Genomic DNA, 27,742 nt, shown 5'->3' on the forward strand with positions numbered 1-27,742 from the left:
TCTTTCCTTTTTCCCCCTGAACTCGAGCTTGAGTTTAGCTATTTGAGTAGTATTTTGAGTTAATTGAGCTTGTAATACTTGGCTTGAGGCATTCCCGAGCCTGGTAAATTTCTATAGTTTAAATATGAATTCCTGTACTGTTGAAGCCGATATTCAGTTTGTTGACTTGACTTCCCTTAAAAACCTAATCTCCTACCTGCAGAACAACAATATGCTCGACAACATCTAGGAAATACATTGAGGTTAGGATTTTGTTCTGTCAATGATACCACTTAAGTGAAGGAATGCTGAAAGCTGTTATGAACTTACGCAATAGGCAATAACTGTGCTTAGAAGCTCCAAATGTTAAACCATAAAGTTCTCTAGAATTTGCTGTCTGATATTTGTTTCTCATTCTTCTGTTCAATTATTAGGAGCATGCTTCAATTTATTCTCAATGGAAACAGAACATGTTGCATGTAGACAGTTTCGTCAGATAGGTATGTAACAAAGAAGATACTATATGATATATGACATGGGAGAATGCAGACAACTGTCTTTGTGTAGATTCATCATTCATGATCTAAATAATTGTGTTCGACTTCCACTTTCATAAATTTTTGGTCAAACCCAAAAAAAAAAAAGTTTCGCTGGACATTAGTGAGGAATGGGAAGAAGGGATAGCTTGCTTCCATGTGTTCCCTGCTTCACTGAAATAGTGGGCCTACGGATGTACGAGTGTGTTGAAGAGTTGCTATCTTTATTCGGCTGTCTAGGGCCTTTAGTCTCCACACCCTGCCTTCTACCGCTTGGAGTTTCCACTTAAATGTTTTGGCGAGAACTCGAGTTCGTGCACCTGCTGGAAGACGAAGTGTTCTTGTTGCATGTGACTTTATGGATCTGTCTTCTGTCAATCACATTTCCCTGCATGGTTCGGTGAACAAGCATATCTTGGAACAGTATTCAGCCATTGTTATGGATGTGTCAGAAAATGGGCGAAGTAATTGTAAGATATACGCTCCACTCTCTAACTTGTGCCTTGGATCAATTAAAGATCTAGGTGCCTAGTTAAATGGTGTAAATGGGTAAATTTGTGTGGCTAGTGTTACTGTCCGACAGTTAAGTACAATCCAAGATCATTGAGGCCATAATTGCTGCTGTTTTATATCACTAGATTTCGCTTGCGAATGGTTCTGGATTGGGATGTGGGAAGATTGAATTTGGTTCCTGAAACTTCAAAACGTAATGTCTTTTCAACTTCATCGCGAATGATTAAAGAATCAAGAAACCAATCCATTCTTTGGTTTTTCTTCGAGCAGAAGCAAGGGGCTTCCTTTGCAAAAGGTAACACTTCCGTTAGAGAGAAACACAGAAGGCAAAATTTTGAGAGACAAAAGGAGTGAGTAGCGAAGAAATGACCTCTCCAAAACGTTTCCTGTTTATCCTTTTCCGGAACCAATGGAGATTTGCTCAGGACATTGAGCGCGACGAAGCAGGCAAATGTTTTCTCAGAGAACGTGAAGCAATCTTTTCTAATTATGATGGATCTGATATTACACTTTGTTCCAATTGTTAATTTCCTTGGTCAATTTAACTTTTTCTTGCTCCACACTTCTTCGCCAGTACAAGTTTCAACAACTAAGATACATGAGAATTCATTCATTCCTGAGCTGTCAGATACTACAAATCTGAGGCCTCACAATGACTCTGATTCATGAGATGGACGGTTCAACCAGAATGAGGATTGCAAAGAGTAGAAGCAATTGAACCATATAATGTTGCCTAAATCTGTACAAAAGTTCCCCAAATATCATTCAATGCTTGGAGATGTCATTCTATCTAAGCTGGGGAACCAAAGAAGATCAGTCACGGACACCTAGAAGAGGCAAGTCAGGAAAGCCAAAAAGCATCAGCTTTGGGTTGAGGACTGCTTTATTAGAGGTTGTGACGTTTTTCCCCACTCCTCAGGGGTACTCTTGACTTCCATTAGAAGTGCAACAACTTCCTTCATGGTTGGCCTTTCAGCTGGCGATGAATTTACACAGAACATTGCAATCCCCAATGTCTGAAGCATTTCTTGCACCATTTGGTCCGGTAATCCCTGGAGCTTTGAATCGAGTATTGTTGCAGCTGGTTCAAAGCTTCCCATCTTCTTCTTTACCCACTCAACAATGTGCATTCCATCTCCAACTTGAGGCTCAATGGCACTCCGGCCACTTAAAATTTCAAGCAGAACAACTCCAAAGCTATACACGTCACTCTTCTCTGTTATGTTGGCAGTGTACCCATATTCTGCAATAATGGAACAAATTTTTGTTGATATTTATTGATGATACTAAAAGAGCAATTCAGAGACTATTATCTTGTTCAATAGCACAAGATGAATGGTTATTTGGTAGAACCCAGTTTACCAAATGATGAAAAACACTAAACTTTGATGTAACTTCATAAAATGCTCAAAATAGAACACATTCATAAACATCTAAATTCAGCAATTGCGACAGGTAATTAAGCAGAAAGCTATTAAGTACAGGAATAAACTAAAGCTCACTGAGACTTGCCTGGTGCAATATATCCATAAGATCCTGCTATTCTGGACATAGCTTGCTGGTAATTTGGAGAGCTCATTAGCCTTGCGAGTCCAAAGTCTGCCAAATATGCATCATACTTGGAATCCAGGAGAATGTTATTGCATTTAACATCCCTATGAAGAATTGCTGGCACACAATCATGATGAAGGTAAGCCAGACCTTGGGCTGCTCCGACTGCAATTTTGTATCTGGTCTCCCAATCTAAATTCCTATTTGTCTGCAAGAGCTGTTGTAAATTTCCATTCGAAATATAGTTGTATAAGAGCAGCTTAACGCTCTTATTAGAACAGTAACCAAGAAGCTTCACTATATTTCTGTGCCTAATGTGTCCCAGGATTTGAATCTCTGCAGCAAATGAATCTAGTGGTTCTTCTTCCTTCTTCGTCTTCCAAAGCTTCTTCACTGCAATCAACTCACCATTTGGCATTTCTGCCTTGTAAACAACTCCTGAACAACCTTTACCAATAATATTTTCATCTCTCAGACACTCCAAGATGCTGTCGATGGTAAAGTTGAGCTTCTGAAATGGGATAAAATTCCATGGATAAGAAAAATCCTCTTCCCTTGATGGAGTCAACATGCCTGAGTGCTTTCTCGACATGTATTTTTGATTCCTCATAACAAGAATCCAAGTAACTACAAGCGCCATCATTACAGTAGTCAGAACTACCGCAACTAAAGCTATGGTTTTAGCAGACTTCAACCTGTTTCGTCCACTTAGCCGTGAAGAACAAGTGAAGCCATCATCAGATTCACAAAGGTTTGGGTTCTCAAGAAAAGAGTTTGAAGTCAGAGTTCTGAAGAATGGTGAGACTGGTATAGGACCTGAGAAATTGTTATATGACACATTCAATGAAGTGAGACTGGTCAGGGAACCCAAAATTGTAATCTTTCCATAAAGCATGTTACGAGAAAGATCAAGTGATTGCAGCTGTCTCAAACCAGACATTGTTTCTGGGAGTTCACCACAAAAATGATTCGAGCTCAAGTCCAAACTAATTGTTAAGCTTGTTACATAACCAACTTCTGGTGGGATTAAACCAGAGAGGCTGTTGTAGCTCAAGTCAAGAAGTGTTAATTTCTGCAGATTCCTAACGGACTTTGGGATTGGTCCACTAAGCAGATTGTTATTCAGTATAAGTTTGTTCAGATAACTGAGGTTACCAAAACTTGAAGGAACCTGCCCAGTGAAGCTGTTTCTACTGAGGTCAAGCTGCTCCAAATTGACAAGCTCACCCAGTTGAGATGGTATTTCACCAGTGAGGTAATTGTTATGCACATCCAACAGCTCAAGAACCGTAACGTTAGCAATTTCAGGAGGTAAACCACCAGAGAAATGGTTCATATATAAGTCAAGAAACACAAGATTTTGCAGCTGTCCAATCTCTTTAGGAATCTGACCAGAAAGCTGATTTTCTCCGAGCCTTAACCGCACTAGAGACTGGCATCTTGCAACACTTCGAGGCACTCCTCCGATTAATGAGTTTCCTAGCAACAAAACTTTGCTCAGCTTCTTCAACCCAAAAATCTCCTCTGGTATTATTCCAGTGAGCTTATTCCTCGAGAGGTCAAGAGCATATAGCTCAGTACAGTTCCCAAAGGAAGCCGGCATGGTTCCTGAAACTGAATTACCCCACAAGAAAAAGCTCTGCAAATATTTCAATTCACCAACTTGCCAGGGAATTGGACCTGATAATTGGTTCTTATCAAGCTGAAGAGCTGTTAAACTAGAGCAGTTACTCAACTGCCATGGAATTGAACCGGTTAGTGCATTATCAGACAAGTGAAGCTGTTCAAGAACCATCAACTTCCCCAGATGAGCTGGAATTTCACCAGACAATTCATTTGTAGAAACATCAAGTATAACGAGTGATGAACAATTTGAAAGCTCCGCCGGTATAGTTCCTGTCAAAGAATTACCCCAAAGAAGCAAGCTAGTAACCTTCTGCAACTTTCCCAATTGAGGTGGGATTGTACCAGTTAGCTTATTCATATGTAAATACAAGTTTCTAAGCTCCGAGCATGACCCGAGCTCAGGGGGCACTGGACCAAACACTTCAGTATCATAAAGGGCTAAAGTCTGAAGATTGATCAGGTTCCCAAATGTAGGCGGTATAACACCCGAAAGTCCAGTAGCCGCAGCCCCAAACGTTGTGAGATTAGTAAGTAGGCCTAACTGTGGAGGAATTTCCCCTGTTAAATGCAGATTTCCCCCAACTCTGAACTGTTGGAGGGATGACAAGGAGCCTAATTGAGCCGGAATGGACCCATTAAGGAGATTATCTTGGAGACAGAGGACTTGCAATGAAGAAAGATTAGCAAGGTGTGGTGGGATTCTGCCTGTTAATCTGTTTGAGTTCAAGAAAAGGAATTGAAGTGAAGTAAGGCTGCCTAGTCCAGGAGGAATAGGCCCAGAAAGAGAGTTGGAAGAGAGGTCTAAAAGGCGAAGATGGGAAAATGCACCATAGGAAGCAGGGATTAGTCCTGAGATGTTAGTAGAGGAGAGATTCAAAAGCTGCAACGAGGACAAAGAAGAGAGCCCTGTAGGCAAAGAAGAAAGGTTGAGAAATGTGTTTGGAAGAGAGACTGAAATGACTCTTCCTTGAGGAGAACAAGTTATTCCTTCCCATGAACATGGAGTTGGGCTTGAGGGGTTCCAAGAAGAAAGCACAGATGATCTAGACTTGGTAAAAGGGTCAGAAGCTGAGAGAAGAGAAACTAGAGCCTGGCCATCAGGTGAAAGAGAAGTCACTAGTGTTCTAGGACTGACAATGAAACCATAACAGAAGCAAAAGGTGAAGAAAAATGAAGCTTTTGAGGTCAAAAAATGAACTCTTCTCTCCATTTGAGCCCCTGAAAAAACTGGTTTAGCAGTGATAGTAGTCAAGAATATTAATCAAGAATGGGACTAACAGACAAAAAATGGTGGTGAAAGTCCACTCCTCAAGGGAACAGCATGCATGTGAAAGCCTCTATTGCTGTAGAATGGGGTGATGAGGTATGCTTCAAACACACACTAGGTGGTGCTGATCAAAAACCATGCATGTGAACAAAAAGTAGTCCTTAATAAAGAAGCAGCACTATTTCAACTGTTTGATTATTCATGCAGAAGGTAGCATGCTTACCGGAGATAAGTCTCTCCTCCCACGTCGGCCGTTTCTGGCGGTACAGCCGGTTAAGGTGCTAGCGCTGGTGGTGGTGCACAGTAAAAACTTATGTCTCAGCTCCTGAAGATTGTAGTACTGGTGTAGCTTTAAAGTTGGCCATTTGGGGTTTTCTTCTATCTTTTTCCGGCGGTATCCAGGCTAGCTTTCCTGCAGTATTTAGGCTAGCTTTTGCGTGATGGCTGGTTGGAAGTGGTGGTGGAAGGAGGCGACTGCCAGAGTTCTAAGCTTATCCTTCTCTTCTTTCTTTCTCGGCGTAACAATTGATTGAGAGTTTCAACTTTCAAGATGAGTGAAGACCAAACGTTGGGTTTAAATGAAGATAGTTAATTAGGGCGCCAGTGATTAGTTGTTTATATTAAAACTTGAGATGCATCGGATAGCCAAAATTACCCTTTCAAAGTTGCATGGATGTACCTAAGTTAATTAAGTTCTGTAAGGAGACTATTGTCATTCCAACCCCAAAAAAAAAAAAAAGTGAGAGAGAGAGACTATTGTCAAGCTATTTTTCCTTTTCATTTTGCACAACATCTTGCAAATCATACATTTTTCCTTTAAAGGGCCATTTTGTTTTTTTTTTTTCCCCTGATACTAATTAAAGTTCTTTAGATTCTACAAATATGAGTTGAGCGTGCAGAAAACGACCTAAGTTTATTTTGTCAAAGCGCTTATCTTAAGCTAAGTTTTTGTTTCTTATAAATTAGAGTTAACAAGAATTCCAAATAGAGAATGCAAATATAACTTTTTTTTTCCTAAAAGTACCCTTCTTCAACCATCCAATGCATTAGCAATTTACGAAAATGTTCTCAAAGAAGTTGATCTTTTTCTCTAACAAAGTATTGCTTTTGGTTTGGTAAGGATAGAATAAATATGCTGTGAAGGGTCAAGTTCCAAGAGCTTTTAGCATGCAAATTAATCATTTTAAACCCATCTATACTTGTTAATTTTAGGTTGAACTGTGCAAAGATTCTTAGATGGTATTAGTACCAAAGATTTCAGAGTCCGTTGCCACTGGGAGGAGAGATATATACGTACATATATATATATATATATATGTATGTGCATATACAGGAGAGTACTTGGCAGAATGCCTAGGGAAGAGGAGATTAGTTTTGATGATACAGCAGAGAGGCAGCTTATGGGGTATTGTGAAAGTTAAAAGAGGATTAAAATAGAACTGGATTAAACAAACTACAATAAATGTCCTTTTGCTGGGCTATATAATAAGCACATAAACAAAGTCTATTCGTCCTTTACAGTTTACAGTATATACACCACAGGACTAGGATAATAAAGGCAGGGCGTGCATGTAGAGGAAATTTAATTAATGGAGCATCTGTTTTTTTTAGGGTTAAAAGTTAGAAAAGCAGCTGTAAATAATTTTCTTCTTAACTGTTATTTAATCACTGTGTTGTGGTAAAATTAAGAAATACTATAAAGAGGGTGATGACTTGATTTCCGAGGAGATATTAGTGGTTGTGTTTTGGGAGTAGGGCTAAAGAAAAATGTACAGTCACATGAGTAAGAATGAGAGAGAGAGAGAGGACATGTGTAGTAGATTATAGTAGGGCACAATTTACGATTAGTGTGTTGTTAGGGTTTTAAAGATTTCACTGTTTACTTGTTCTAAGCCGCTCTTTATTAGTCTCTACAATTCTGAGTGCATGTATGCAGAATTAGAGACTTACAGCCAAAATGCATTAATGTTTGAAAGAACATGCAGCAAACCAAACCATGTTTAAAACTTTAAAGAGAAAAGGAAAATTTTTAAGGGATTGTTAAGAGCTTTAATGGAGGGATTGCCAGAAGAGAGTCACCAAGACCATTTGTTGGTATCATTTCGAGGAAGGTTTTATCGTATTACATTCTAGTTTTCCACCATAGTTTGCTTTCTCTTCCATTTCTTGTGTAGGGCATTGAAGACTGCAGCAATTATGGTCTTTACTTTTTGAGACTGCTTGAACTTTTTGGCAATTCTCTTTTTTAAGGGTTCTTGGTCTTTCATTGTTCTCGTTCTTTCATCTTGTGTTGCCTCGCATAAGATCATAAGTATTATTCTCCTCTGGGGTTTAACTGGCAAGCAAGAAGAAGTGAATATCTTCTTTTGGAGAGAAAAATAAGTAAATAAAGATTAGAACAACTGAACCATTATTATGTTGTCGAGTGTGGTCCAGTCAGTCCCCTGTCAAAGGCACAAGACCAGATCTAAAGGGTTCCAAGATACACCGAAATGGACTATAAATGTGCATCAACTGATTTTATCCGATCATACTCTAATACTATATTCCAAAGTTCAATCGAAAAATCTTTCAGTTCTGAGGTTTGACCAACAATTATTCATGTGGTTCAGCTTATCTGAATTTGCAGAAACCCCAACTTTTAGCCTCATCATAGACATGTAGTATATTGAAGACTTGCACTTTCATGACTTTTTAAAGACCACGCAAAGAGATTCTTCAAATGCTGGTGGCATCAGTGAGTCCACTAAAATGCCAACATGAAGCCGAATGCCTACACTAAGAACCAATTTAAACATGTTTTCGGCTATGTTGTAAGCAGGAAACTCTCTTGCTGTCTCTTGCAGAGTGGAAGTGTGAAACATCTAGTGCTCTATGTAAAATCATTGCATTGTAGACCAAGGTATAGCTACTAGCTAAAATTTGTGAGACAAACTCGCTTCACAATTGATAAAATCAAGCTTCAAACGGATGTAAACTCACAAGATTATCGGTAGGTTCTATGAAATTTAGGAACGTTCTTGAATTTTTGGCTTTGAACTACAGTTTAGTCCTCTTTTTTTTTGAGATTACAACCTTGAGAGCCAAAAATTTTGAAAATAAAATTTTGTTTTTCATTAAATTGAAACCATAATATTTTTGTCTCGTGCATGTAAGTATTTTATCTATATTATGTGCAGTTGCTATTCTGTCAATTTATGACTGATTTCTTTGATTTCTTAAGCAAAAAGTCATTTTTTTAAGCCAAAATACATGCAAGTAAGTGATAAGTTGGCACCCCTTTTGGCGGGCAAAGAAAAAAAGCTTATGCCTCATGGCATCCCCTTGTGCAGCTAATGATGTTCCATTTGGTCTGACTTTGCTCACTATTCTTTTATCAACTTTGTTTTGTTTCTGTTTTATGGAGCCCCAAACCTATACTTAGCATAGGCAGTAGTCACTCAAATTAGCTCATTGAGAATCTATCTCGCTTTGATTAACTGAAGAATAATGCAAAAGTAAGCCATTCAAAAACAAGCATGAAGAAGACAAAAATGAAATAGAGCTTCCGAGGAGGACCTGGAAAGACTAAACAATGCTCAATATTTCCATGCTTAGTAGCGTTATTTAAAAGAAAATGTGGCCAAACATTTCTGACTTTGGGGCATCTTTCTGGAATCCTGCTTTGAGCCAAGAGAAGTTAGATGACTTGTAGAAGCAAACAAAGTTGTCAATATTGCTCTTGTTGGATGCAAGCAATGGATACTGATAAACAAAAACATGTGAATTCAATCCTCCTAAGTGAGACATAAGCGTAGAGATTAAACAAAGAGAAGACAGCAAGAAGTTTCTACTGAGCTAGTTGAAGTATCCAACGAATAATCTGCTTTCCTTGTACTCCATCTTAATTACTACGAAATTCTTCAAGCGTTCAAATAAAAAGGGATGCCTATTTTCAGGCATCATTAAATGTCCATTTGATACTGTCATCACTCTGTATGAAGAGAATACGACTTATTAGCTCTTATTCAAAGAGTAGGGATAATAAGTTATTTATCTGCTGAACATGCCATTTGAATGGAGATGAATAAGTTATTTAGCTCTTATGAAGAGAATACGACTTATTAGCTCTTATTCAAAGAGTAGGGATAATAACTTATTTATCTGCTGAACATGCCATTTGAATGGAGATGTCTGCAACAAGGCTAATGCAAAATTGTGCCAGATAAGGTACAAGAAATTAATGCATTATTTTCTCTTCCACTTCCACCCTTCTGGGGCTATGTCAATGATGCCTTACAACTACAAGACTCATAGTTGGAAGCACATGCCTTAGTGCAGACTACAAAAATTTTGGCATCCTAAGATGAAGGAATAATCTTTACAGAAGATAGCCTGAGGTAAAAGCACATCAAGAAGTCACTCTGTGGACAAATAAATAGCCATGAAGAAGCGGCTATAAGCAAGAGAAACGGATGATTGCGTAGTACGAATACAAACACCTGATTGATTGCGTAAATAATCAAGCAGAATTTACTAGGGCCTATCCTCTGGATATCCTGACAATTAAATTGCTTAGCTCCTCTAATTTCAGATGGCTGGTGATTTAGATCTTGTAGTGCCCCGTTATAAACTTTATGATTTACCTTGATCATGACCATAAATGAAGCTGCCCAAGTTGAAATTTGCTTTCAAGCGCACCATGGTTGAGGGGAGGAAGTGGTACAATCTGTGGAGGCTTCTGTTGGCCTTTCCCAATTGGGTTCCTTCTGCTTTCCAACTGTGAAACTATGGGTTTGGTACACGATCTTTATCAAATATAAACCATTTCCAATTTGCTAGAATATTTTCTTCATCTTCAAAAGGTATTGAGTTGGCCGGAAGCGGAGCTGATTTTTGGGCTGCTGAAACGGCTGGCATCTTCTGTCTGTACTTCTTTGCCATCTCTTCAGCTTCAGCAAATACTTTCTGGTAAAAAATAAAATCCAACATCAACCTAATAGCGGAAACATTAAATACAGATGCAGTCTGCCATACATTTGGACGCACAGTACACAATTGAAATGCACTTTCAAAATAGTCGTACCTCCTTGTTTGACAGAAACAACCCTGGCTCACTTTCAAGTTCAGCTATACTGCATGAGATAAGATTAAGAAAAAGTGAGCTAGACAGCTAGACGACATTTAAAAAAAAGACTTAACTATTTGCTTCACCACACTGCATGCATTTAATATGATTATATGAGATCAATCATATATTTCTCGCAAGCTATATTGCAAATTAGCCCATAGAAAGAACTTCAATATGTATCTTTGAAAGAATTCATAGACCAGCCAAGAGGAAATAGCCTTATTTCGAGTATAACAGTTGTCTGGAAATTGCATCTGGTGGCCAAAAGAATCATGACCTAAGCATCAGGCAAATCCGTGAAGTGAAACATCAAGCCTTCAAAAACTAACCCAGACAGGCGGCATTTTTTTTTTTTCAAGTGATATAACTTCGGCACAGAATAAACCCAAGCAAAGGCTATCCATGCTATAAGATACAATTAATTCACCAGAAGATAGAAACTATCTTGCAACTTATTCTTGCTCTAAGCAGTCATAAATCACGATCTGTGGTCAGCTAATAAACAAATGGTATGCCTTTGAAGTTGAAGATGGCAGAATTTAGTATGAATTTCTCTTGATTAGTAGGTCCTCCTCACACATTCTGTCCAAAGCTATGGGCTGGGAAAAGACATTAAAGGTCTAGAACGCTTAGGAAAAAAAAAAACAAAACAGGGGTATTTGGCCTGGCAATAACAGGTGACTCATTTCAAGTTAGTTGATATGTAATTGAATATGCAAACTACAGAAGGAAACTTCAGCTTGCATAGGCTTCTGAGCTGTCCAAGTTTTAATATTTCACGAATTCACAAGTATAGGCCAACAGAAATAAAACATTTGTTCCTATGTGAACGATTACGCTAGATGCCAAAGATGTTTAATAGTTCATCTATCCAGATCAGAAGTTCCCTTCTCCCTTCTCAATATATTTATATAGCTAATATGAATGTAGCAATCTGGGTAGTCATCAGCACTGTCTTGATGAAGTAAAATATTGACATTTGTCCCAAGAACAAATAGACATACGATGATGAGACCAAAGAACCAGTTAACCAAATGACCTACCTCAGAGATATTTTGTCAGGAAACATCGACTTAACAACTAGAACTTTAACCTTCTCATCAATTTCCAACAAATTGCTGACAGAAGCAATTCGTCCCCGAGTGATGTTTGAGATATGCAATAATCCACTGAAACAGAACAAAATGAAAATCAGTCCACAGTTTGAAAGGATTAATTGAGGATTAACTTCAAACAACCACCACCCTGGTGGGGCTATATACATCTGGCTCCTTCAGTTTCTATCTGGAAGTATGTAAAAGATGCACAAACAAATGTATACATATAGGCACATGTTCAAAAATATTACATTACATTTACATATGTAAATACTAGTTATTTAGAAAAGTCTTACACATGAATCAATATAGAACTCCCATAAGTATAAGAAGCCCTCTAAACGTCACAAGAGGAAAGCTTCACAAGGTTTTCAGATATGAAGACTGCATCGTGTAATATAGACAGCAGATAGCAGGCTACCCTATGAAGTCATCAATACCCAATCCTGTCCCTGCCAATTTTTGCCCAATAGGAAGAAATATGTTTTTTTTTTAAATTTCCTTTTTGAGTTTGCCATAAACAGCACTGCCTTGTGCATTTTAAAATTTCCACCTAAGTCTCCCATAAAACAAGCACAAAAACCAGCATTGTAAAACAGAAGGGACATCTGATTGGTCAAGCAAGGTGGACACAGAAATGACTACTAATTTCATTGGAAGGAAATTAAACATGATGAAAGAGTTTCATTGTCTGTAACTAGTTGGAGATAAAGGTTATATTTAGGGAACTTCTCCGCTGATTAGATGAAAGGAAAGGGTGAAAGAGATGAAGTCCATTCCCATTACTCTCTTCCAAGGAAGAAACAGAAACTCTGGTTCCATGAATTGACCACCATTCTACCCTGTCGTATTCAAGATACATTCCTCTCCTTACCATGAATATATCTGTATTTCCTCCAAATTCCTGGCCTACAAGAGAACTCATTGCCTCTTCACTTGGTATATGAGTAATTTTTTAAACTTAAACTCCAAAGTAAATGAATGCTTCCTTGGCGTCACATGAACTTCAACATGATGGGACTCCTTCTCCTCTTCTCATTCTTTTCTTTTCTTTTTTTCCCGTCTTGTTCTTCTTCTTATTCTCTCTCTCTCTCTTCTCTCTCTCTCTCTCTCTCTCTTGTTTTGGGGGGGGTGTTGGTAGGTGCTGAGCTGAGCTGGGAGAGTCACAACACAGAGGAAAGCTTCACCTCTCTCCTCTCTCAACCTTTGAAAACTAGGATGTTATATAGATGTCAGCTGTAAAGTTAATTCCATTACAAGGAACATCAACATTAGATGTAGCAGTATTAGTCCACAATATCCTAGTCATATTCAGACCAGAAAATATGAGCAGAGTGCAAAAAACTTATAAGTCACTTCAAATGAAAAGCATTTTGATGCCAAAAAACTAACTGAAAGGACTTTACCCAGGAAAAATAAAGAAAGGGACTTCAGTGCAGACAATATATCAAATGGACCGGCTTGACGCATACAAGGCTGAGTCATTTATCAACATAAGGTAAAGAACACAGACAGCAGTCTTGATGGTAATTAAAATAAGCTCTGAGATTTAAATACTTTATTTGGTTTCTGGGTTTCTCAGACAAGCTGGATTTTGCTTTGGTCCACCTATAATTTTTTTTAACCCGTTCAGTATATAGTAGGTAACTTAGTTATCTCGTCTCCAGAAAAGAGGAGGAAAAAGGAAAAAGAAAGCGAGAAAGCTTGAAGCATTTGATTTTGACTGATATTATTGAACCTTAAACTCACCTCCTGTTAGTCTCACCAATCCTGATCTGAGCACCGTATGGAAAAATTTTCCTGACCGTTCCCTCAAGAAGTGTCCCCTCTTGAAGATTAAGGACTTCCTGTCACACAAAATAAGCAGGAACCTTCAGAAGGTGAGAGGAAAGACACCTAAGAAGCAATGAATAAACACAAAACTGGAGAAAGACAAAAGTAATATAAGACTCAAAGATCATAAGGTATAACATGAAGTGGAAAAGAAAATGTCAATCAAAAAACTGACCCAAGCATCCTTCTCACTGAGTATCAGATCATTTGTATCTTCATTTATTCTCGTAATAAACACATAGAGCCAGCAACCAACCTGCGAATAGCTAAAAAGGCACAATGAATGTAGAATATGTAGTTAATCCCAACTATAAATGAATTAGTCATAAGCATTTTTATCAACCAAGAGCAACAAAGAAAAGAAGCCATCACGGGCATTTCTGTCCTTCCATCACCATATATGCCAATTAAAAGGTTGGTGTCAGCAAACCCAATCTGAAAGGCTCCTCAGTCAATAAAACTCATTTTGTTTGGGTTTTAGCTAAAACTACTGACTAGAACTTCTTCTCATTTCTGGCTCTTTTTAGTCCAGATTCCAAATGAATATCTGTCAGGCACATTATAGATCGTCCAGGAAGAGGTCTAAATAATCTTTAAGGTGGATACATGCATCCATTAAGTACAAACCAAAACCAAAAGAAAAACCAATATAAACCAGTTGTAAGAATTTTAAGAAGGCTTTCAACTCACATTCTCTTTCAGCTGAGTGTAATTGCTGATCTTATTCATCAACTCAATCTTCGGAAGAAAGGCACGTAAACCCTGCAGAATCACATTTAAACAGTCAATAACTAAGGTATATAGTTGTCAAAATTCAGATAGCGCTTCTGTTTACGAGAGAGAGAGAGAGAGACCACCTCTATTCTAGTAAGAAGACCACCAGTATTCCACTCTGTTATTTTGATGAGAATAGGTTCATTGAGTTGCTTTATCTGCATGAGGTATAGCATAACTCCAAACATTATTGAAATTAAAAGAATTAGCTTTACTGGAGTTACAATTGAAGCTAGTAATATTAAACAATTCAAAATAAACATCAATTCTAGGTTTCAACTTAAGAAAAAGGGCTAAAAAATGTTTTATATTCTCCTTTAGCTCTAGGTACTTGCAACAAAACAGAACGGGACATGTAAACAGCTATACCAAGCAGCATTAGCAGACATTTAACGGCTTTCTTGTTAAATCCAGAATTTACATGTTATTCAATCTCAATGACTCTAATGGCCAAAGATAGCCAAGCTAGATGTTTGGTCAACAATTCATAATTGTCTAGGAAGTAGACAGTAGTTAGTTCTTTTTTTTTTTTGGGGGGGGGCTGCTCATATGAACCATCAAAGGTGCTTCTTTCTCCAACTTCAGGTATTTATATGTCCATTCAAACCAACATCCTGCACTCTTTAAATCTTGGACATGTCAAAAACAATACCAGAACTTTACACAAAAAAATAAAAAATAAAAAAATGGAGGACATATGACTGTTGGTTTTGCTATGAAAAGGAGTTTGATGCCAGAGAATGGCATACTATGACTCTGTTTGCTAGGCTTACTATGACTCTGTTTGCTAGGCTAAGGAATACAAAAAGGTACAAGAACAAAGGAAAATGACATTGGCCAAGTCTAATGAGCATTATACCCATGAATGCAGAATTATGCTTCAACCCGACTTCTCTAGTTTTCTGCAAATTACAAATGCATTTTCAAATGATATGCCTTTAAATTCTTGTCTAAGTAAGCATTATTACCATAGAGATGATCTCAACTAATCTTAGTTAGCTCTAAATTCCTTTCCTAGATAACTCCATTTTCAATACAAAACAAAGGGAAAAAAAAAAGTTAAAAAGAAAAGGGCACCGAGCAGGAGTTATCCACTCGTGTTTATGTATATGCTTCTCATCCACAAAATAGTTATATTGTGTTAACCACAGAGTCTATGTGTTGAGTATACTCCAAAAAGTGCTTGACAAAAATTGCTCAAATATTTGTCCTTTCTCCCTCCAAACCTCTCTACTTTCTCCATTTCCATACTAGGAACATTAACCAAATCTAAAAATTGGCTTTTAGGATTGCAAAATCTCCTTTTTCTCTAATATGGAACCAATTCAGGGGCACACATATCATATTGCAAATATGAGCAGAAGTGCTGTAGAACTGCCAAATAAAGGCTTGAGAAGGTGAGAAAAGAACCTGCCTCACACGATGCCAAGCAATACGTCTGAAGAGTCGTCTTGTTGACAATAATGGCCGGCCACTGAGTGTTCTTCCCAGAACCTCAGCATAAAGAAGTGTTCCAGGCGCTACTACTGGCCTACCTGGCATTGCTTCCCGACTCACAGCCTCATCATTCTTCACAATCCCCGCCTTCCCATTAACCATAAACTCCTCTGCATCGTTCTCTAAATTACATAACAAATAATTAATCTCTTTATCATACAGTGGCAGCACTTCTTTTGTCAACATTGTCCCTAGTATATCAGCACCAACATTCACATCAAGCCTATTCTCATTGCCTGAAACCACAACTCCAACAACCAAATCACCTGGTTTAGGCTCATAATACTCAATACTTACTTTCTCAATCTGATAACCTTCTCCAGTTTGACTCCCCTTTCCACCCTCTTCTACGTCAATTTCTTGCCGTAACTCATCTCTGGGCTTAAAAAACTTATAAAATTCCTCCAAGACATCGTCTTTATCATCCTTCTTCAATTCTTCCTCTTCAATTTCTGTTACAGAACCATCATCCATTTGCTTTGGAAAAGGCTTATCAAGCAATTCAAGCTCATCAAAATTCTCAATTTCAGGCCTCACATGGGCACTCTTGAAATCCTCAAAGACTTCATTTTTAGAGCAAAATAAAACACGGGTTGTTCCCAAAATTGAATCTTTCGCACGAAATGACAGGTTCTTGAAAGATTTTGAGTTGAATTTATCTGGGGTTTTAGGGGAGCTGAAGAAAGCTCTGGTTTGAGTGGCAGAGTTAAAAATAACTGCACATCTTAGAGGTAAAGATGGATTAGCCAAGGAGAAATACTCACAGCAGTGAAGGAGTGGTGGCATGTCTGCTTATCCTCATCTACTTCTGACGCAGTTACAGCAGCTTTGCCGCTTCCTTTAATCCTTTAGCAGCGGTTAACGGAATTTGGGGTCCAAAATGTGGACTGTGGAGGCTAGCAAACAAGACAATTTAAACCAATTTAAACAAGACAAAATGCTACATGGTCTAAACCAATTCTTGTTACTGACCGAATTTTGACTTAATTTACTAATAGTTAAAATTCCTATACGTAACGAATATAATTGAATATATGTGAATTATCATTTTTTTGGTGGAGTCAAAGAAGTAGTGTTACTGGTTAAGTGTAGCCTAATAACTTTTCTTTTATTTTTTAATTTTTAATTTTTTGGGTACAACCTTGTTTGTATTGTATTTGTGGAAAATATTTTTTAAAGATTTTTAGAGATATCTTTTTATCTCACATACATCATTTTCTAAAAAAAAAACGGTTACAATAATTTTTTTTTACAAAAACTCCCCAAAAATACAATCCAATTGGAACCAAGAATGAATGGGGAGTTAAAAGGATAAGTGGATTATATATGCTAGAGTTTTGACTAGAGGCAATAGTCCTAAGATTTTTTTGGTTACATTTTACTATTTAAGTTTAATTTGTAACATTATTGAAATTCAGGGTATTTGTAGATTATTTTGTTGAGTTGTAATTGCTTTGTATTACTTTCACCATAGTGAGTTGCTTGTAATCTTATACTTTAAAAAAAAAAAAGAAAGAATATTGTGATCAAGCTAAATATCTTACAACACAACTGTTTATTTATACGTTTTTTTTATTTATTTGATAAACCAAAATTAGCTAAGAAAATATTTTTTAGAAATTTAATGATATTATATATATCGTATCGTGTAGTTCCTTCAAAAAACATAAAGACAAAAATCCTATATTAAGAAAGCAGAGGTTTCAAATTCCACAAAAAGTGTGTACAAAATAGCTCTTGAGTTTGCTTAGAAAGCAAATTTTGTAGCAAAACATGAAGGAGAATCCACATGATTATGTGAATCATCTATCACTAGCTGATTTTTCAGTCCAGTTATTAATAAAATGATTTTGTGTTTACCAAACAAAAAGCCTTTCAAGAATTATTGATTGCCCTCTTTAATCATTACAAAACTTCTACCCCTATAACCCTCATGGGAATTCTTGTTAATGGGAAAAAAAATTCTAATTAGTTCCTAGAGCACTGGGAGTACAGTTATCCATTTCATAGTGAACACACCCGTAATTAATTTATATCCTCTTAAACTGACATATTTTTTTCCAATTTAATTCATTTCTAAGAAAGCTAATTAACACATGCCGATTAGATTAAGGGCTCTGGTTAAGAGAAAACTCAATACTGTGATTTATCATGTATGTGGGTCACCTGGGCTGAAAAGCATGGGAAGTTTCGTCTTGCTTTCTTGACAGGGCTTTATCTGTCTAGAGCAGCTCTTTGGGCTGTGAAGTCAGATGCAGCCCAACCTCGCTACTTTTGTAATTTTCCTAAACTATGTTTTTATTTTATTTTGATATCTTTATGAATTAGATATTTTTGGGGGTATTTTTGCAAATTTTGCTATGTAACAATATATGTGAAAAATTTTTACTATATATTATGGATTAATCTTTCCTACACTGACAGTGTATACACTATCAGCGTTGGATGAATGACAACTATGCAAATTTGAATTTGAAATTCAACTTTTGCACATATGTCATAAATCTAACGCTGATAGTGTATACACCGTCAGTGTAGGAAAGATTTACTCATATATTATTAGGTGTTTTTTGGGATATTTTTTAAGGTTGTATTTTAAGATATTTTTAGAATTAAAAATTGTTTAGGTGTATTTTTTGAAAATTAAAAAACTACCCACCATCGTCACCGCCTCTTCGCCCCCCTCCTCTTTTCTCATCCTTTCCCTCTCTTTTTCTCCTCCCTTTTCCTCTTTTTTCTTCCCCTCTCCTACCAGATCTAGTCTGATTTAGTTGCGGGTTGCAATTTGGTCTACGATAGATCTAGTCTAGCCGCGGGCTGCAATTTGGCTCACAACCAGACTCAAGGGAAAGGAAAAGGGAAGGGTTGTAGGGAAGAGAGAGAGGGGAAAGGAAAAGAGAGAAGGAAGGGGAAGAAAAGAAGAGGGAGAGAAGGGAGAAGCGATGATGGTAGTAGGGCTGGTGGTAGTGGTGACAGTGGAGGTGGAACAGAATGAGGGAGAAGGGATGAGGCGATAGTGGTGGTAGTGGGTGGAAGAAGAGAATGTGGTAATATTTGTAAGTTTTTTAATTTCTTTTAGTTTTATAAGCTATACTTGTGATGCTGCAAATGTGGTCTTATCATGTAGTCCTAATTCGTGACCAAGTAGTTCATAGAAAAATGCATAATTCTACTCATTTGACGAAGTGTAAACTGTTGCAGAAGCGAAATACCCCATTTGAAAGGTGAGTTTTTTGATTGTTCGTCTAAAACTTTACTGTAGAAGTTTTTAAAAAAATTTTTGAAGTGTATTTTTTTTTTAATATTTTGAAAATTTTTTTGAGATTGTTGTAACTAAAGTTTTTAAAAAACTTATAGCAGATAAATTTGACAAAAAAACTTGACTTCCAAACAAGGCCCTAGTTTAACAGTAAAAACCTACCTTTTCCTATTAGGCAATGTTTTCAGAACCGGACCGGACCGGCCGGTTCGACCGGTTGGACCGCGAACCGGCTATGTCACCGGTCCGGTCTAATGTTAAAGCCGGAAGTTCATGGAGAACCGTTGAAACCCAGACGAACCGGACGAACCGTACGAACCGTGAACCGGCGGTTTTTTAAATTCTTCAACAAAATATCAAGAATGGAGTAGCTAAGATTTGAACCTGGGTCTCCAAGTTTAAATATGACAATCTTACCGCTAGACTGTACTTAAGTTTGTTGAGAATTCTACTTGACTAAAAAATATATTAAAAATCAAGTTTCTCTCTTATTTTTTTTTCAATTTTTTTCTTCTTAACCATTTTTAACCCAAATATCCACAACAAGATTTTCTCAAGTCTTCACCATTATTATCAGGTTATTATCTTTAGCAGATTGTAACCAAGTTGAAAATTTCAACTTTTCTTGTTTTCCAACATTTTAGTAAGTTTAATTTTTTTCTTTTCAAGGTTTTTTTTCTATATTATTATCTTTAGTTGATTTTTTGCATTTTCTTCTTTTTCCCCTCAATTTTCATATGTTTCCCTCATTTTTGTTTTTTTTATTCGATTAATTAAGGATGAAATTTTTGCAAAAGTAGTGCACATCCGTGTAGGAATTGGGTAGGAATTACAAATAATAACATTGGGTTGGTCAAAAATATGGTAGTTTGGCACATAATTGAAGCTATTTGATAATTGAATTTAAAATAATTAATGGTATAGGATCATTGAATTTAATATAACATGTTAATTAGTAATGTTTAGTAGCAATTAATTTTTTATGTGTTTAACTGTATATTTGTTTTTCAAAAATTTTTAGTTTTTTTTAGTTTGAGCAATTAGATTTATATTTATTATAATAAAATTTTAACTTTTTCAGCTTAAGTTGATGAAATTGTAAAGGTGGTGTGGTTCTTATCATGCACTGATAAAGTTTGCTATTCAAATGTTTGTCTTAACTTGAACTCTTTATGAATTTTTTTAAGGGTTGTAAAAGAATTTCAATATTTAATTTATTATTTTTTGTGTTTTTATTTGTGATAATTGGTGCACATTTGGATTGTATCTATTTATGTTTATAATGAATTTATGAAAACTTGTGGTGAATTATGATATTTTAATTATATTTATCATTCATGTTTTTGTGTATAACTTTTAGAAAATTTATTATTATCATAACTTAAATTAAGTTATGTTGGTAAAGTTCAAGTGTAGAATGAAACCTGCTTAGTACTTAACACTAAAAAAAAAAAAAAAAAAAACAGTGAACCTTTGAACCGGCCGGTTGGACCGGATCGAACCGCGAACCGGCCACCTCTCCGATTCACTGACCGGTCCGAGTTTAAAAACATTGCTATTAGGAGGCTGCAGACTCTTTCATATGCAATTTACTATGATAAGTGCTTAGGCCCTATTTGGGTTGCAGTGCTTTTAATGAAAAAGCACACTAAAGTACTTTTAATACATTTGGTGAACATCATTTCATAAAATTAGAAGTAGAGATTTCAGTGTGAAAAGTACTTTTAACAAAAACTCAAATTTGGTGCTTTTAGAGTAACTTTTGTGATTTTAAAAACTAAAACTTTAAATTTAATCATTTTATTCAATATTATAAACTAAATAAAGAGATAAATACATTTGAACTTATTGAACTTAAGAACTATACTTCCAAACACTCTATTTAAAAGAACTTAAACATTTAATAAGTACTTTTATTTAATCCTCTACTGGAGAAGTACTTTTCGATAAACTACTGCAACCCCAATCGAATTCTTATGCCTTGTTTGGATTGCTATTTTCCGTCAAAAATTACATTGTTTTCCGTGATCACATTTTTCTATTACCTTTTTCCCTCACATACATCAAATCACTACAGTAATTTTTTCATAAAAAATCATGGAAAATGCAATCCAAACACAAATTATTCTATTAGATAATGTGTGATTTTGAATCCTTCAAATGTATTTATCTCCTCATTTAGTTTATAATTTATGATAAAATGGTCAAAATATATGTTTTATTTTTAAAATATAAAAGTTACTGTAAAAGCACTAATTTTGAAATTTTGTTAAAAGTACTTTTGATACCATAAACTTTACTCCTAAATTTATAAAATGATGATCAAACATCTCAAAAGTATTTTATTACCCAAAAATAATACTTTTAGAAAAAAGGTACTTTTATTACCCAAAAATATTAGGAGTACTTCAAAAAGTACCGCATTCTCAAATAGACTCTAAATTAGCTGTGGAAGAAGTATAACCAATGATTAAAGTAAAGCCATACTCGAGCGGGACTATATTTTCTAAATTTTGCTGGGTATCCAAAACTCGGCCCATCCTTAATGAGAATTAAATTTGCGAGTAAGCTAAACCTATCCAAGTTCGTATAAAAGCGAGTGAACCACCATTTCATTCGGCTAAGCTCCACTTTATAGATTCTTGACGAGTTTTTTTGTCAAAATAACACTCTTTCTAAAAAATATTCCCAATATGATTCACTTTCAAATTTTATTCCCAAATCGATGTTATTGTTGCCACCTAATTACCCTGATTGCCATGCAATATAACAATAAAGGAAAGCTTTAATCTAGTCTATACTTTCCAACAAAAATTAAAAATTTAAACTTTTTTATTATGGAGGCACAAGAAGATTGCATAGCTTTAATAATTTTCTTATAATTATTTAAAATAAATTCTACCATTATTGACCTTGCTATTATTGCTCTCTGTAATTTTTTTAAATGTATCAAACTTATTGCATATATTTTTCAAAAATAAATTTGCAAAATACAAAAGTTGCAATGAAAATTGTAAGCAATAACAAGAAAAAGTTACAAAAACTTCAAGGCTATCATATTTGTTTTATATTATGCTTCCGACTCCTTGAAAAGAACTTTTACAAAAAGTAATCAAATTATTGCAATTGAGATAATGCTAAAGTTTCTTGAAAGTAACACAAGCCATTAATTGATGTTGAATAAATGTGCAAAAATATTTCAAGAATACGAGATTATTTGATCATGTGATAGAGAGGCGCTACAAATGAACATGCTTATATATGTGGTGGAAATCAAACATATTGAGTGTGAATCTATGTTGTTACGTAGTTTTCCTATTAACATTTTATCAAACACACGGTGTGAGAAATCATTTGTTAAAACGATCAGTATTCAAATTTTTGAAGGCCATAGGAATGTTCCAAAAATTGCATAATAGAAAAGATAAGAGAATAATCTTCGTTTACCTTGAGATTATCAAATTGAGGACAATATTTTCATCCACAGATATAATATCAGGAATGACAATGAAGTTTTAGATGTTGTTAATATAAATATTGGCTTCTGGCAATTACATTTGACAAGGAAAAATAATGAAAGAACGAAAAATAACGAACCCAAAAAAAAAGGTGGGAAGGTTCAAAGAGAGAATCGGGGAAAATATTAGTTGAGAAAGAGAGATGGAATGTGCCTCTATCTCTATCCTGCCACATATGCAACCTATGTGACAAAAAAAGAATTATAAAGGTAATAAATTTTAAAATTAGGTTACTTTGGGTATATGTTTCGAAAGAAGAGTTATTTTGATAATAAACTCGATTCTTGACATAGCAAATTGTGTGATGATAAAATGGCAACATTGAAATTTATTGCTCCCATACCTTAACTTGCATGCCTATATTTTGGATAAAGCCTTACTGATTGGCTCTAGAGAGAAGGAGGTAGAGGTATTCGATTCGAGTTGAACTCAAGTAATACCTTATTCGAATTCAACTCAAGGTAAATGAGTCTGAACTCAAGCTCGTTGAGCTTTTAGAAGTTTAACTCAAGTTCGAGTTCGATATGCAGAGAAATAAAAATTATGGCAACTTTTCGAGCGGGTTTGTGCATAGAGAGCAAATTGAAAAAGAATGAAAAGAAGAATAAAGGTAAAGTTGAGTCTTTATTGGTTAGTTTCCATTTAGCTATGAGAAGTGACATGGATTGTCTATTATTTTTAATCAATCTACTTGGTACAGACAAAGTGATAAACAAAAAATAATATTAACTAGATACTTCTAAGGAAAATAAACTAAATATCTTATTAAAGAGTGGTGAGGGCAATATTATGTAATTATGGGGGCAAAGCTATGTATTCATATATGTAAATCATATATTTTGATGGGGGATTAGTGGGGACAATTGCCTCCGTTGTATCTCCGTCACTGAATTGGAGTCATCTCTGTCGATTGAGAATCATTTTTCTGACCCTCTATCTCCTCCTTGGACTTTTTATTCTTAATTTCGCCATAAAAGTATGAAACAAATCCCCAAAGAGAGAGGAAAAGAGCAACTCCCTTTTCTGCTTGAAATTTCTCTTGAAAGACAATAACTGCTATAACTTCGGTGACTGGGAGCAAAACGGCTATCAGAATGGCGGAGAGCAAAGATGAAGCACAGAAGATGACTCCAATTGCGCCCAAGAAGAAGAACTGCCAAATTATGGCACTCCAAGTTACGACAAGGTAGTATTCAGCTTCTCCTAGTGCATATGCCCTTGCCTCCCTTGCCATTGCCTGCACAATAATTTATGTAGCAACGACATCAGTCACCAATTGTGATGACATTCGTCAAAGTCAATTGGTCAATTGGCAAGAAAACAAAAAGAAGAAAAGAAGCTATATATTTTTGGAAAATTCACAGAACCCGAAACTTTTAATCTAAGGATCTCTAATATATATATATAGAAACAGGGTCAAAACCACGAATTCTTTTCGCAAGGCAAACATGGCATCATAACTGCACAGAAAAGGTCGAATTCTATGATTGCGTATGGAGCCAATGATTCATACTTTCCCCCTTGAAAATAGATGAACGTGGTGGCATGTAGTCCAATGGGCGATTAATTGGATAGGACTAAGTTGTATTTTGATAATCATTTAGAGAAGCCTGATCATATTCGTATGAAACAGACTCTTTTTTTTAAAAATAAATAAATAAATGTTGTCCTGTATATGGAGCAACGGATAAGTCAATGATTTGTTGTCCCCTGATTGATAGCTTGCCATGTTTGGTAGTGGCAAACTGGCAATACGTGCATGGGTTGGCACATCTAGAAAAGTGAAAAAACTCGAAGGAGGCTTGATCTAGTGACAGCGAAATATTAATGTAGGTTCCCATTGATCCATCTTGTTTGGAACCAAGTTTTTTGTCCAGTTTGCCTGCTACAAGTTTTTTAAAAACTTTAGCTACAGTAACCTCAAAAATTTTTTCAAAACTTATAAACTGTACACTTCAAAATATTCAAAACTCTACACAGTTCAAAAATTTTTTTAAAAACTTTTACAGTAAAGTTTTAGACAAACTCTCAAAAAACCCACATTTCAAACAGGGCCACTTGTATGCGTCCACTTATAAAAGAAATAACGACGTTACTGAGTAATAGATATAAATATAGAAATTATATAAAATCAAGGAGGTGGATTCTATCACTCAAGTCATATTTTACTTACTATAAAATTTTCGGTGAAGTATTATTGTCGGCCTTTTATTTATTTATTCATTTTATTCTATACCAAGTAACAAGCAAGATTATAAAGAAATTTCCGATTGGAAGATGCAGCTTTCTTGGTTAACAACATGATAGTAAGACCGACATTAGGATCCATAATGAGGCTTTAGAAAGATACTAGTGATCCAAATAAGAGGGTGGCACTAATATGTTGTCAACTTCAACTTGACCACTTATTTTATGAGTGGCGTTCAACCTTTGAAAGTTCAACCTTTTAAAAAGTACTCATTCTACAAGTTGCATGTGGCATGACAAAATGCGGCCTACTTTCTTTAGAGTTTTCTATCTTTCCATTGATAGAATGCGGCCTACTTTTTTTTTTTTTAGAGTTTTCTTTCCATATAGGTTAGAAAATTCAATTACTCCCTTAATTAATTTCATGTTTATCACAAGAAAATGCTCAAAAATTTTAACTTTCCATGAGAGCCAGTCGTTTGCGTGTAAAGTAACTGAACCAGAGAAGTCGAATAAATAGCCACATATGTTTTTCAATTATATATGAATCTTTAATTCATGCATTATCACTGAAAAAAGCTTTACGTAAGTCCCTAAAATTCTTGCAACATGGTACAAGTTACTATGATTTGACAACCTCTTCGTACACGTACGTGTTACTTGACTGCATCTAGACATATTTGTATAATTTATAGGGATGATTTCACAAACCTCTCCTAAGGTTTATGTCAATTGCAGATTGTACCCTCCACGTTTAAAGAATTACACCTACCTCCCCTTTACCTTATGGTGCAAAATGACAAAAGCAACCTTCATGAATTATTCAATTTAACATTTCCATGAAGTGAAGTAATGCGTGTTTAAAATCAAATTTAAAGAATCATTGAAAAAAAAAAAAAAAGAGCATGAGTAATAGATTCTCTCTAGTCCTATCCACCCAAATCTCCTCAATCTAATCTTACTTAAATATTGCAATAATGTGGAAAAAAATTCTAGTTTCCTATAAAAGTAGGTTACTTACTCAGTTGGAATCCATTTTTTTTTTTACAAATTGTCCATGTGAATTTCTTTTATCTAAGAGAAGAAAAATAAATTTGGTAGATAGTTTTCTTAAAGTATGTGGCAATATATTAAGTTTAAAATTAGAAAGGAATTTTATTTCTATGGAGAAAAATCCCCTAATGGCAATATAGGATTATCAATGGAGATATTTTGCTTACATTAGCAAAGTGAGCTCCAAACTATTTTCTAAGGGAGGTTTATGTAATTTTTTAAACCTAAAGGGTACTTCCTGCAATCATCATAAACCTCAAGGGAGGTTTGTAAAACTATCCCTAATTTATACGATGAATCCATAAAAGTCATACCTAAAACGTGTCTAGGCATTTTTTTAAGAGATTTCATCTTCTAACCACAAAAATCAAATTATATTCATTATCCAATTATAATCTGTTCAAATCTGTGCCGTCACCGGTCCGACGCTTCTAGTTTTTAGTTTTTACTACCCAACTGTTTTGATTGAATCCGTCGTATTCATGACACCAACCAGCCCAAGGCCAGGCCGGCAGACAAGCAATTATCAACTCAAGAAGCCGCCCGTCAGCGATTCTGCATTATTAATTGTGAGTGTGTGTGTGTGTGTGTGTTTTTTTTTTTTCACTTTAAATTTTGTTTATTTAATCATATAGTAGTATCTGATAGTGTGGGAAAAAAAAAAAGAAAGAAGAGCGTACCTGAAAATCCTTATTTGCGACCATTCCAACGGTGCAGAAAACAGTGGCAAAAAGACACATGACCAGCTGAATTTCCAGCACCAAAGTGTAAGTAATCGCCTGCTTTGCCTTGAGATACATCAGCTCCACCACTGGCAACATGAAGCCGTACAAAACCGCGGCTGCAACCGTCATGAGGAACCCCAAAACATACATCTTGGTGGACTCACCCTTGGGCCGGTCACTGCTGGCGTGCATAGCCAGAACCCCGGCTCCCACGGTCAGCAAAACGACGGCGTTTACTGAATATGCAGTAAACTTCTGCTTGACAAGAAGGAAAGCAAAGACAGCAGTGAAAGCAAGCTGTGAAGCAATGATGATGGCAGAGGTCGAAACGGGGAGCCGAGCCATTCCGTAGGCGTACAAGTAGTCGTCTATGCCGGTCAGGAGGCCGATGGCGGCGGCGGCAATGAATAGAGGATATTTCATCAATACTAGCTTGGTGTTTGGCCCTTCAGTTTTGCGGCGGTGGAAATAGGAGATGAGTAGTGGGATGGCAATAATAGGAAATCCTACGGTTTGTAACCAGCTTGAAAGCCAGATTCTTTTGCCTCCTTTGACGAAGTAGAGACGCATGATTATCGGGCCACCGCAGTTGCCTATGGCGAGAATCAAACAGTTGACAACTAGGAGAGCTTTGCTCAGAGCGTTGTTGACTTGAGCGTCCATTTCTCCACCTAAACTTGTTTAGATTCCTTTCCTTTGCCTCGAGTCCTGCTTCTCCCCAAGGATATGAATTTATACAGCATAAAAGATGGATGCCTGAAAGGGTTGTTGCGCAAGAATACAAAAATAATTGTGCTGCAATCAAACGGATATTTTCATCTTTGTGTCGTGGATATGGTTTTATTTATAAATTTCACGTTGTTGAAAAGTGAGAACTTTTGGGGGAGGGGATGAGGCTTGGCTTATATAGTATAAAAATGGAATACCAGCAAATCTGAGGATGAATGGCATGTGCACTCTGTGATGAAAATGACATTAATTATCTTGCATTTATTTTAGGCGATTGAGATGTCATCAATTATTGGTCTCTAGCAGTAAAAAGGAAGTCAGGTTCAAGCGGTAAAAACTAAAAAGAAGTCCTATGCATGGTAGGCCACAGGCGGTTGGTGATGCCATCGTCGGCATCTAGCGATCACAGAATCTTGTCCGCTAATTTATAATTCAAATTCCAGGAAATTTTATAAGATTGAGCAATTCATGAATTAAATTCCAGGTGA

At 36.0% G+C, this 27,742-nt stretch overlaps 3 protein-coding genes across 3 annotated transcripts; all 3 read right to left on the reverse strand.

Annotated features, from left to right (window-relative positions):
- Positions 1 to 1,773: 1,773 nt before the first annotated feature.
- On the reverse strand, positions 1,774 to 5,415 carry LOC113750271 (probable LRR receptor-like serine/threonine-protein kinase At1g34110). Its single transcript, XM_027294270.1, has 2 exons — positions 2,541 to 5,415; positions 1,774 to 2,271 (listed from the first exon to the last, which is right to left on the reverse strand). The coding sequence occupies exons 1-2, from the start codon at positions 5,413 to 5,415 to the stop codon at positions 1,889 to 1,891; spliced, it is 3,258 nt and encodes a 1,085-aa protein (XP_027150071.1). The 3' UTR covers positions 1,774 to 1,888.
- A 4,261-nt stretch (positions 5,416 to 9,676) lies between these two features.
- Positions 9,677 to 16,649, reverse strand: LOC113749885 (30S ribosomal protein S1). Its single transcript, XM_027293760.1, has 8 exons — positions 15,697 to 16,649; positions 14,370 to 14,444; positions 14,203 to 14,274; positions 13,688 to 13,768; positions 13,429 to 13,526; positions 11,626 to 11,751; positions 10,538 to 10,586; positions 9,677 to 10,419 (listed from the first exon to the last, which is right to left on the reverse strand). Exons 1-8 carry the CDS (start codon positions 16,567 to 16,569, stop codon positions 10,240 to 10,242), a joined length of 1,554 nt encoding a protein of 517 aa, XP_027149561.1. The 5' UTR covers positions 16,570 to 16,649; the 3' UTR covers positions 9,677 to 10,239.
- A 6,546-nt stretch (positions 16,650 to 23,195) lies between these two features.
- Positions 23,196 to 27,394, reverse strand: LOC113749510 (purine permease 3-like). Its single transcript, XM_027293266.1, has 2 exons — positions 26,481 to 27,394; positions 23,196 to 23,797 (listed from the first exon to the last, which is right to left on the reverse strand). The coding sequence occupies exons 1-2, from the start codon at positions 27,186 to 27,188 to the stop codon at positions 23,444 to 23,446; spliced, it is 1,062 nt and encodes a 353-aa protein (XP_027149067.1). The 5' UTR covers positions 27,189 to 27,394; the 3' UTR covers positions 23,196 to 23,443.
- Between the last annotated feature and the right edge of the window lie 348 nt (positions 27,395 to 27,742).

The sequence above is a fragment of the Coffea eugenioides genome, chromosome 10, assembly GCF_003713205.1.
Source record: "Coffea eugenioides isolate CCC68of chromosome 10, Ceug_1.0, whole genome shotgun sequence".
Lineage (NCBI taxonomy): Eukaryota > Viridiplantae > Streptophyta > Magnoliopsida > Gentianales > Rubiaceae > Coffea > Coffea eugenioides.

What these genes read in the sequence shown, in the direction of transcription:
- LOC113749510 (XM_027293266.1), bottom strand. Translation starts at nt 27,188, where the DNA reads ATGGACGCTCAAGTCAACAACGCTCTGAGCAAAGCTCTCCTAGTTGTC. An exon ending in TCGCAAATAAGGATTTTCAG is followed by an intron (nt 23,798 to 26,480) that starts GTACGCTCTTCT and finishes ATTATTGTGCAG; the next exon opens with GCAATGGCAAGGGAGGCAAG.
- LOC113749885 (XM_027293760.1), bottom strand. Translation starts at nt 16,569, where the DNA reads ATGCCACCACTCCTTCACTGCTGTGAGTATTTCTCCTTGGCTAATCCA. An exon ending in ACACTCAGCTGAAAGAGAAT is followed by an intron (nt 13,769 to 14,202) that starts GTGAGTTGAAAG and finishes AGCTATTCGCAG; the next exon opens with GTTGGTTGCTGGCTCTATGT. An exon ending in TGTTTCTGTCAAACAAGGAG is followed by an intron (nt 10,420 to 10,537) that starts GTACGACTATTT and finishes ATTTTTTACCAG; the next exon opens with AAAGTATTTGCTGAAGCTGA.
- LOC113750271 (XM_027294270.1), bottom strand. Translation starts at nt 5,415, where the DNA reads ATGGAGAGAAGAGTTCATTTTTTGACCTCAAAAGCTTCATTTTTCTTC. An exon ending in TTATGGATATATTGCACCAG is followed by an intron (nt 2,272 to 2,540) that starts GCAAGTCTCAGT and finishes CCATTATTGCAG; the next exon opens with AATATGGGTACACTGCCAAC.